The 10,574-nt window shown below is 35.9% G+C and overlaps 1 protein-coding gene across 3 annotated transcripts; it reads left to right on the top strand.

The window, feature by feature from the left end:
• The first annotated feature begins 450 nt into the window (after positions 1 to 450).
• LOC121256148 (uncharacterized protein At4g15970-like) lies at positions 451 to 8,259 on the top strand. Of its 3 annotated transcripts, XR_005938927.1 has the most exons (5): positions 451 to 851; positions 1,121 to 1,489; positions 6,680 to 7,161; positions 7,290 to 7,731; positions 7,887 to 8,259. XR_005938927.1 is itself a non-coding variant. In XM_041156810.1 (4 exons), exons 1-4 carry the CDS (start codon positions 573 to 575, stop codon positions 7,348 to 7,350), a joined length of 1,191 nt encoding a protein of 396 aa, XP_041012744.1. In that variant the 5' UTR covers positions 451 to 572; the 3' UTR covers positions 7,351 to 7,849. The 3 variants fall into 3 exon arrangements, 2 of the variants coding, with proteins under 2 accessions (XP_041012744.1, XP_041012745.1); XM_041156810.1 differs by lacking the exon at positions 7,887 to 8,259 and having other exon boundaries at positions 7,290 to 7,849; XM_041156811.1 differs by lacking the exon at positions 7,887 to 8,259 and having other exon boundaries at positions 1,124 to 1,489; positions 7,290 to 7,849.
• The last annotated feature ends 2,315 nt before the right edge of the window (positions 8,260 to 10,574 follow it).

Consider the following 10,574-nt stretch of genomic DNA (forward strand, 5'->3'; position numbering starts at 1 on the left):
CAGCGATTCATCACAGTTTTTTATTACTATGCTAATTCCCGCTTTCTTTAACTAAGGATATAGTGAAAGTGGACGTAAAAGTTTCTTCAAGCCAATCCAGACTAACAAGTTGCAGCACATAACCTTTTATTGCGGCTTCTAGTCGTAGTTCTATAGTCCGTTTATCAGACTATATAAAAACCGTCACCAAACAGTATTCCCTTATAGGAAATGGGTGTGAGCCATACTTTTGGTTTCAAATCCATATTTTTCTTTTTTGTACTATAATATGTTAGTTTTAAAAGACTCTAGTGACTCTCACTCTATTAAATCTAATATTTTATAACCACTGGTTTATCTATGAATATTCGCTGAGAAAAAAAAAAAAAACAAACAAACAGATAAACTTCTTGAGGACCCCACCCCACTCCCTCTCCCTCTCTCTCTCTCTCCGCGCCATTTTTTACTCCCTCAAAGTCTCTCAGATACACTCGAACCATCATAAATCTCGGAAACGCGTCGCTCAGTCTACCCCTCATCATTTCCCTGCCCATGTCCTATTAGTATGCTCCGATCAGCAACCCTGGCGTTCGATGATACCCCCACACCGTCTGAGTTACCACCGGAAGCCTTCACCTCCGCCAGTGACGCCATTCCCAAGAATCGGTGACTCTTCCTCCCCCACTCTTAAAATGCTGCCTGAACCTCCGGCCACCCTAATCCTCGGCCGCTTTCTTTTCTTGGTCGCCGTCTCCCTCTCCTGCGTGATTCTCTTCCTCGCTTCAGACTCCATCCGGTTCCTCCGTCGCTTCCAATCTTCCACCTCCGGTTCGTCCTTCAACTTCTCCTCTGCCTTCGACGATTCCCCTCTGGTTAGTTAGTTTCCTGTTATCTTTAATTAAGCAATTAATTGATGCATAATTGGATAAGCAGTTTACCGGAAGTAATATATATATATATATATATATATATATGTATTTATATAATTGAGAAAAATTTATTGATCCTCATAATTAGGCAAGATACCGTAAGTAATTAACTGATGAACTGTTGAGTGCATTCATGGCGTTGAGGCTGCACACGTTATATTTTTCTATAGAAGACTTAATTGAGTAGTTTTGCCCTTTATTTTGCAACCAAGGAGGCTGGTGACGGATATAGGCTTGAAAAGGTTTTGAAGGATGCTGCCATGGAAGACAGCACTGTTATTATAACAGCTATAAATGAAGCGTGGGCAGCTCCAAATTCGGTGATTGATCTCTTTCTTGAGAGCTTTAGAATTGGAGATCACACCCGTAGACTTTTGAACCATTTGGTGATTATTGCCTTGGATCAAAAGGCATTTGCGCGTTGTCTCGTGATACATACGCACTGCTTTTCTCTTGTCAGTGATGGAGTTGATTTTCGTCATGAGGCGTACTTTATGACCCCTGATTACTTGAAGATGATGTGGAAAAGGATTGATTTCCTGCGCTCTGTTCTTGAGATGGGATACAATTTTGTTTTCACGGTAATCTCCTCTTCCTGTTCTTTTGCATACAAGTACACCCCTCAAGCCCACAACTTATTTCATGAATTTGTCAAACTTCATTGTGTCTTTACCGTTTATCCCACTTTTAATTGTTTTTCTCTGATGAAACTAGCTTTCCTGGCTTGTAAGTAATTCACTTGTAGGCGAACTGAGTGTACATCCTCATTGTTTTCACATATACAGTCAGTGGACATTTGGAGAGAGAGAAAACGCATTTTAGGTGAACTGGATAAGGAGCCCTTAATGAAAAAAAACCTTGGCTTTAGGTATTGAATAGCTGGAGAGTCAAGTAAATCTGTGTGTTGGTCTGATTGGGAAACCTCAAGGTTTAGATTGCGAAGAATTGGAGAGATGTTCTGGTTTATGGGATTAGATGTAATATGATAGTATCTTCTTTTACTGCAGAATTTCTTGGGCCAAATAACAAGAAAGCTGGCTGTATTTGAGGAATCGGTATGCTTCAAGTCTTGCAACCGACAAGAGGAGAGTCCATGGATTAAAGCAATACCTGAATCGTTGATAGGAAAGCAGATGGGATTATGTTAGGGATTTTGGAGTAGCAAAGTCTCTGTTAAAGTTGATCTCTGCATTGACCAGAACACCCCAGTCCAACATTGGAAAAGGGAATAATTCTTATAGGGTGGTAAGTTATAAAGTTAGGCTTGAGTGCTTGGTCCCATATTGGCTACTAGCTAGGTGAAATTGGGCTCTATACGTTATTGTAGGGAAGCTTTAAATTGATTCGTATTTTTGGGGTTATAGCGGAGGTATGACTTTTGCTCTCCCAAGGTCCTTTTGTATAGTATCAAAGCGCTTTCCTTAAGATGTTACATATTAGAGCCACCTAGTAAGGTTAGACATGATACTAGAATATTGTATGACATGAACTTGACAAGAACGTCAGGAATTTAAGAGGAGTTTGTAACACTCTGGTCCCACATTTGGAAAAAGAATAATTCGCATAGACTGGTCAAGTGGTAAGGGTAGTTTTGGATACTTACACTGCAAAATTGGGCTTTATATGTGAAGTTTTGGGAAACTTCAAATTGACTATTCTTCATAGCCGTACCCAAGCATAATTGTTCTAGGTTCTGATATACACATAAAAGAGAGATTTTATGGTTGTGTTCTGTTTGTCTACTTTGCTTGAACGATCATCCTGAAGAAATCATACTTGGTTCTCATTATAGGTACAAAAAGTTCCCGAGTTCTTGCTTTCAAATATATGTTTGTGGGAAAAAAATTGCTGTGAATGTCAGTGGAACAATGCTTTCTTTTGGTGTGAACTTACAGGTGAGAGTTCTTTATGGGCTGAAGGTTTGGACCATGTCCACATCCTTCTCTCACTCACTTTCTTTTTTTTTTGTTTTTTTTTTTTTTTTTTTTTTTGTATGGTTCAATTTCTAATTTGATTTCAGACATCATTGCTTCAAATTATGTCAAAACACTAGATGCATTCCTGGTCTTGTGATTTCCTAAACCTAATGTAGCTTCCATTCTATATTTTGCATGACAACTTGCAACAATCCTGACTATGTTATGAAGCCTTTTTGATAAATGACTATGCTGTGAATCTAACGTACCAAAAAGCTTCCTTATGGGTTTTCATGGATGCGGCTTCAATACCTGTGGTCATGCCATTTTGGTTAACTAACAAGTGTTCATATTTGGCTGTTAATATTTTGAGATTTCCTGAACACAATGTACCCTACATTCTATATGTTACATTAAGACATGCAACAATCCTAACTATGTTAAGAAATCTGTAACACCTGGTCCCTCATAAGGTTAGGAATGCTACTACTATTTTAAAATCACTTAGGAGTTAGAGATAAAAGATTTTATAGTTTTAAAATAAAACAAAACTTAATTAAATACTGAAAATTTAAAGAGAGTCGATGGAAACACATTAAAATAATTCAAAGTCTTGTATTTATCAAAATGTTTTAAAATAATTAAAATTCTTGTATTTATCAAAATATTTATATGATAAATAAAAACATAAATCTAAAATCTCCATAATGGTTCAGGCATTTGCCTTGTTTCCTTGAGCCAAGTCCCATCCTGCATCATAATTCTCACATTGACCATAACCTTGAGTGGTTAAAATATTTAATACATACAAGAATGAGTTGGATACTCAATAAGCAATACATCACGCTGTAAAAATATTATACATAACATAGTTTGTTCTATTAAAATCATCATGCATGGAACATAAACATTCCCCATTCATTTATTCACGTTCAATCCATCACATCTTATCTGTCATAATCGCCATCCGTCATCACACACAATTACCCTGTGGGCTAGGTTTAGTGATCTCGACGATCATACTCCCACTTGTAGGCCTCGAGTGAGATTTCATTAAACCGTTAAAAGAGATGGTTGTCATTTGGTGCACTGCTAATGCCAACTCTTGGCGTTGCCATCCGCCTCTTAATCTTTAGAACACATGCGTGATAATGAAGGACTTGATCATATCACTTATCTCGAGCCTCACAAGCACATTAATAGGCATCTATACAAGCATATCATTGCGTTATTTTCTACATAATCAAACAATAATTCTAAGATCTTGCCTAATGAACTTATTGTTTCCAAATATGTTCTAGATAATTCCCCCATCTATCTTCATGATTTTGTGGCCTCTAGACTAGCATACTACTTCATACAACATGCCCAATCATATTTGCTTGAAAGTTCAAGCATGTTATCTATATCATGCAACCCATGGTCTTCTAGCTCTTTTTATGCCTCTACCTCAGGTTTAGTCTATTCTATTGTGGTATACTCATCTTTACTATCAATCTTCAACATTCATGCCCTAGATGCTTCAATCTATACCTTGATGCCTTCATGCATAACTCAACATGTAAATTTCGTGATATTGAAGCCTAATCTATGTATGCAATTCAAGAACCATGTAGGGAGGAGAGAAACCTTGAGAGAGGGAGGAAAAAGTGAAATTTGTGATGTCACAAGGTGGTTGCCGTGGGGGTAGGATTGGCTTGCTTCAATTTGGGTTCAACTATGGTGTAGAAGGGTTGGTGTTTAGCAAGAGAGCGAGCTATTTTTCCAAGGGGATGGCCGGAATACTCATGGTCAGTGGTAAAGGTTCATTTAAAAGCATGTAGATGGAAGATGTGTTCGTTGAGTCTTGGAAAAAGGGGGTTGTTTTGCGTAGGGTGTAGAGTCCACGAAGATTGAAGTCTTTGAGCATGACACAAGTGTTTAGCCATGGGTTAGCTTCCTCTTTTTGGGCGAAAATCTCTTATTTTCGTGCATGAGAAAGACCTGTGCAAGAAGGTGTGAAATAGGAGTCTCTATGTGGAGGTTGGGTTGAAGTTGAAGTGTTGAAGTGTTTGAGTCAACTTGGAGTGTGCCATGCATGTAAGAGGTGTGTTTTTAGATGGAGGAAGAGTTTGATTTAGATGAAAGAGGGTTGCCTGGAGTAGAACTCAAGTGGTAGACTCATGTTCTAGGAGGATGCTAGGATTGTTTAGTGTGCAGTGGACATTGCATGGAGAAGGGACTCTAGCTTGACCGAATTATGTTTGAGGTGTTTAGGACTTTCTGCTAGAGTTGGATACCATAGGGTCAAAAGAGGTTGTCTTGGCATGAAGTAGGTGATGTCCTTGGTATGTCATTCTGGGTAGAAGTGTGTTGGATTGTTGAATTGCTTGTTGATTATGAAGAGGCATAGGGACTTAAGTGGTTCGGTTTATCCTACTTGAAGAAGTGTTGTGCACATGAAGTTCTTGAATGATCAAACACTAGAGGCTGGCTAATGCGGATCATGGACTAGGCCTAGAAATATTACCCAATGGTCCTAGTTGGGCTTGTGCCTAGTGGGCTTGGTGGGCTTTGGCCTAATCTCCTGTTGGGGCCCCTTTTCAGTCTAAATCCCAAATTTGATGTCCAGATTACAATCTCCAGTAGTAGGTCCTCAAACAATGCACACAGGCATAACAAACTAAGTTCGCCTTCTACCCTGACAACTTACTATAATTAGAAACCTTGAAGTAGGAATACCCTTCTAAATTAGAAACCCTAATTATAATGTAATTCTAATCTTCCTAAATTAGAAACTTCAAAAGTTTGGAATCTTTTTCAATAAATGACTGTTATGAGACTGAGGATGAGTTACCTATCAACTATCCAAAAAGAATTAGGAACTAAAAAACTTCCTTATGGGTTGTTGTGGATGCGGCTCCAATAGGCACCTGCGTTTGCACCGTTTTGTTCTCTAAGTGTTCATATTTGTGTGTTAAATGCAGAGTAGATTAAGCTTCAGTTATAGCAGATTAAAGTTAATAATTTTATCCGCAACATTCACAGTCAAGTTCATGCCAAGCTTCTTATTTTTGTGCCAGATGTTGACTTTTCTTTCTTGTTTCTACTTCCATTACCACATTCTTCTTTGGATAAATTATTCTCAAAAACGAAAAAAGAAAAGAAGAGGAAGACGTGCAGAAAACTCTTTCCCATTGAAATTATAAAAAAATGATATCAGCACTTTTCACCAAAGTTCATAATCTATCAAACCTTCACTGAAGCTTGAGGTCGGCAACAGGGTCAGAAGTTGAAACAACTCAAAAAGCATTATAGAAACACATTATTCGCTTAATGTTTAAATTACAAAACTGATTTGACTATTGGTGACAACCTCTGATAAGAAACTGCACTTTAAAAGCTTTTTTAGGAATCTGCTTTAAGTCAATAGTAGCATTCACAAACTATTAAGCTATTCCATTTATGGAAAACATTACAATCTGTTAGATGGTAGTGTAGTGTTTATTGCTTAAGAACGTTTCATTTTTATAAGCTATAGTCTAAAGGGTATTTATTATTGAAAAATCCTACTCATCATCCTCACACCACACACCACATATAATTTTTTAATTTTCTTTTCTTACCAAATGTGTAGTGTATGGATGATGAGTAGAAGAATTCAATTAATTTAGGAAGAATAAAACCAAAAAAAAATTAAAAATTAAAAATAAATAAAAATAAAAAAATAAAAAAAAAAGTGCGGTGTGTGGCGTGTGGGGATGATGAGTAGCAAAGCTCTTTCTTTAATCACTGTCATGTTTCTTATCTGATTCCAATCAGTTGTGAAGAACTTTCCTTGATATTCAATGGTTTTTTGGTTGCTTCTTCCTTCAGGATGCTGATGTCATGTGGTTCAGAGACCCATTTCCTCAGTTTTATTTGGATGCGGATTTCCAAATAGCCTGTGACATTTTCTTAGGGAGCTCTGATGATGTGCATAACAGACCCAACGGAGGCTTTAACTATGTGAAGTCAAATAATCGCTCAGTAGAGTTCTACAAATTCTGGTACTCTTCACATGAAACGTTTCCTGGATACCATGATCAGGATGTCCTTAATATCATCAAGTCTCATCCCTTCATCCTAGATATTGGACTAAAGATGAAATTCTTGGACACTGCATATTTTGGTGGGCTTTGCGAACCTAGCAAAGATTTGAATGAAGTTTGTACAATGCACGCAAACTGTTGTTTTGGCCTAGACAACAAGCTCCATGATCTAAGGATTATGCTCCAGGATTGGAAGCATTTTATGTCTTTGCCACCAAGGTTGAAGAGATTGTCAAATTTATCCTGGAGGGTTCCTCAGAATTGCAGGTGCAATGAACATTTCTTCCTCGGCGTGTTGATTTTATTGTAAAATCAATGCTCTTAACACATTATGCTTATTCAGTTCATGACTTTATTTTTGTAGCGGTTCTTATTTTGTGCTGCTTTTATTTCAGTCTCAGTTCACTCCATCATTATGATTCCCCGAAGAACATTGAAGAGGGAGGGCAGGATTGACATGAATTGTATACGTGTTGCATGGTAGATTTGCCTTGCATGTGAATTTTTGGACATGTTTGGTCTCAATGTATCTCAGCGGTGTTCACATGTATGAATTGAGGGGATGCCGATGTAACTTGCATGTTCCCCAAACTCCAATAAAGAGGAAATTGTGGAAAGGGTGAATACGACAACTGAAGGTAGTGGAACTACAACCTTCCATTACATGGCGGAGGTACTACGTCTTTGTTCGACAATGATTGCAAAAGAAATCTTCTGGACTACCATTTCATGCTTTTATGGAAGATCTTTGGTCATAAACGCTGACTAGATTGTGTGAATATCTGTTTAGTCTCGCTAGTTACTGTGAACTATGCCCAACTATTTAAGTGGTATCAGGTAATATAATTTCTTGCCCTTTTCATATTTCATTTTATTTATGTTTATGTCCATACATTATTTCTATTCGTACGGGATCATGAAATTAGCATGTTGAATGAAGTTTCAGATTTCTAGTGTTGTTGGGAACATAATGTAAATAAAATTTTTGAAAGGGATAAGACAGACATAAAGTGAAGAGCAATAAAGGCTAGCAAGAGGGGAAACACACAAGGAGATGACAAAATTTTTGGGCAGACTGGCTTCTTCATTTGGGATCTCCTCCTCCTCCTCCTCCTCTACCCCTTCTCCTTGTAACTGAGAGCAAAAATGGAGGATGAGAGATTGCAATTTGTACACACTTCATTGTAGATTTCTATCCGACTCCGTGAATATAGGCCTCAGTGTTGAATCACACACTTCATTGTAGTTTTATTTTATTTTCTACTCATGTCCTTTATTTTCTCATGCTTATAGAAATTTATCTCCACCATCAAATTGCTTCAGTAAGACTAGTTGCTTGTCAAAAGACCATGGGCCATCACGTAAGATCCTCTCCTGATCTTTGACATCCTCAAACTCAGCAATAAGGAATGTAGAACCCAAATCCTTACTGGACAGCAAATCTTCCTCAGGACCTGCTTGAAAGCCTCTGTTGTAATGTTTAGTAGTAAACAGCTGCACTATCAGGCACTTCTCACCTAGCACTAAGTTTTCCTGGACTACATCATCATCAACCGAGACAACTTCTTGCTCCTGCTCCGTTAGAGACAACTTGCCATACAACGTTTCCAAATCGTCCTCCATGGAGTAAAGAAAAATGAACCTGCAATAGACAGGAAAGCAAACCTCTACTCGTGGGAGACAAGAGAGGAAAAGTTTAGAGAGATATTTGCAAACAATGTAGAATAACATAAACTAAAAATTAGTTAATTTAATCACCAGCATAAAAAAAACAAAAACAAAAACAAATAAAATGAAAGGGCTGTAGGAAGAGAAATGCCATTTTATCCAATTTTGTATGTCATTCTAGGATTTCAAAAGTAAGAGCATTCCTAATGGCTTATTCATCTTACTCTTTAAAATACATTACTAAAATTCACTTTTTTTAATTTTACATATAAACTTTTACAATATCTCATACATCAGCTTATTTATTTTTTCTTTATATCATTTAAATATTAAACTTTTTAATATTTTTTATTCATTTCAAATATTTTCTCTAACTACCAATGATATCATCATATCTTTTGATATTTGCAATATCTTCCACAATGTCATATTATTATGTCCTATTTAGATTAATCCAAATTTATAAGCTAAACCAAAATATAAATTAATTAAAAAAGTAAAAAGAAAAGAATATATAATGAAAATATATTATGAGAATATTCATTTTTTATAATTTTGAAAGAATATTCTCAGGATATTTTTTGGTATATTATGAGAATATTTATTTTCAATAATTGCAAAAGAATATTCTCAAGATAATTGTAATTGTATGCGGATCAATACGATTTTTTAATTGACAAACACTAAAGGAAATTATGATGACATGTATAATTTTGCATAATATGATCATAGAAGATGAGCGACATTCATATCTTCGAGTAGAATACTTTGTTTATGAATAAAACGATTAAATATCCTAAGATCCATGTATATAGATGAATTTGTCAACTTTATTCAACGTCATCATCACATTCGTGATCGAGGACTTATTCTCAACTCCAATCAGATCTTATCGAACATTTATGGTTAAAATATATAGTCAATCTTGAGCAGTAGTATTTTAAATTTAATTATGTTTAGCCTAATGTGATATTTTTGTTTTGTACAAAATGTAACCTTAACATCAATAAATTATATGTGCAGTTAAGTATGGTTGTATTATTTAACATCAAGTACGGCCCACTTGTCATTTTTATTAAATAAATGATATGTCATACTCAATTTCAATTTAACAGAGCCTATTAAATAGTAGTTCCTGCACATCTAACATAGCAAGAAACACTCAAGTTAGCAGTGAGGTTCTTGCACGTCTACAGGGATATACGGACTTAGATGTCTTTCAACGTTAAGATATTGTGTAACGGCCTACAAAAAATTTAATGATGAAATTTCTATAAGTTTTAAGAATTGTGAAGACTCTGTAAATTTTCACGAATCGACCAATTATATAAGTTTTAGTCTATCAACATAATCAGTGTTGCCACTCATTATGGAGTCAAAAATGTATTTTTATTTATTTGAGGTAGTTAAAAGTGTCAAAATGGGATACGGGCTATGCCATTAGTTTCGTTTGAATATTTACGATTTTATGGCCTAATAAGCCAGTTTTTAGTTTTCAGTTTTCGGACGAAATGTCAGTTTAAAAATGTATTTTGATTATTTCGAAGCACTTCCGAGTTGATTTTCAATAAACGATTTGCATTATGAGGTTAGCATGTTTATTTAAGATCTTTTAGTGCAAAGTTTATTTAAGATCTTTTCCGGAGTAAATAGTAACCTCAATAGTAGTACAAAGTGTAGTGTTTTCAAAATCACAGTATAAAATATCTAAATTAGGTTAGAGAAGTTTTATTTGGACATTAGGTAAGATCTTAGAATAGTAATGGACACTTTACACTAAGAGGAATTATGAGATGAAAATGTGAAAGAAATCAAGTTGTGAGATCATGCCACCTAAGAAAACACTATTCCATCCAATCATCCATTCTGTGCCAAACTTGAAACTAAAACCCTAAACGGTTACCCTAAACCCCAAACTTGATTTCCAAACCCTAAAAAGTTATCCCACATCCCAAACTTGTGTTTAATCACTTGATTAAATCACTTCCACATGCTATTAATTCTCTAAATTC

The sequence above is a fragment of the Juglans microcarpa x Juglans regia genome, chromosome 3D (genome assembly GCF_004785595.1).
Source record: "Juglans microcarpa x Juglans regia isolate MS1-56 chromosome 3D, Jm3101_v1.0, whole genome shotgun sequence".
NCBI lineage: Eukaryota > Viridiplantae > Streptophyta > Magnoliopsida > Fagales > Juglandaceae > Juglans > Juglans microcarpa x Juglans regia.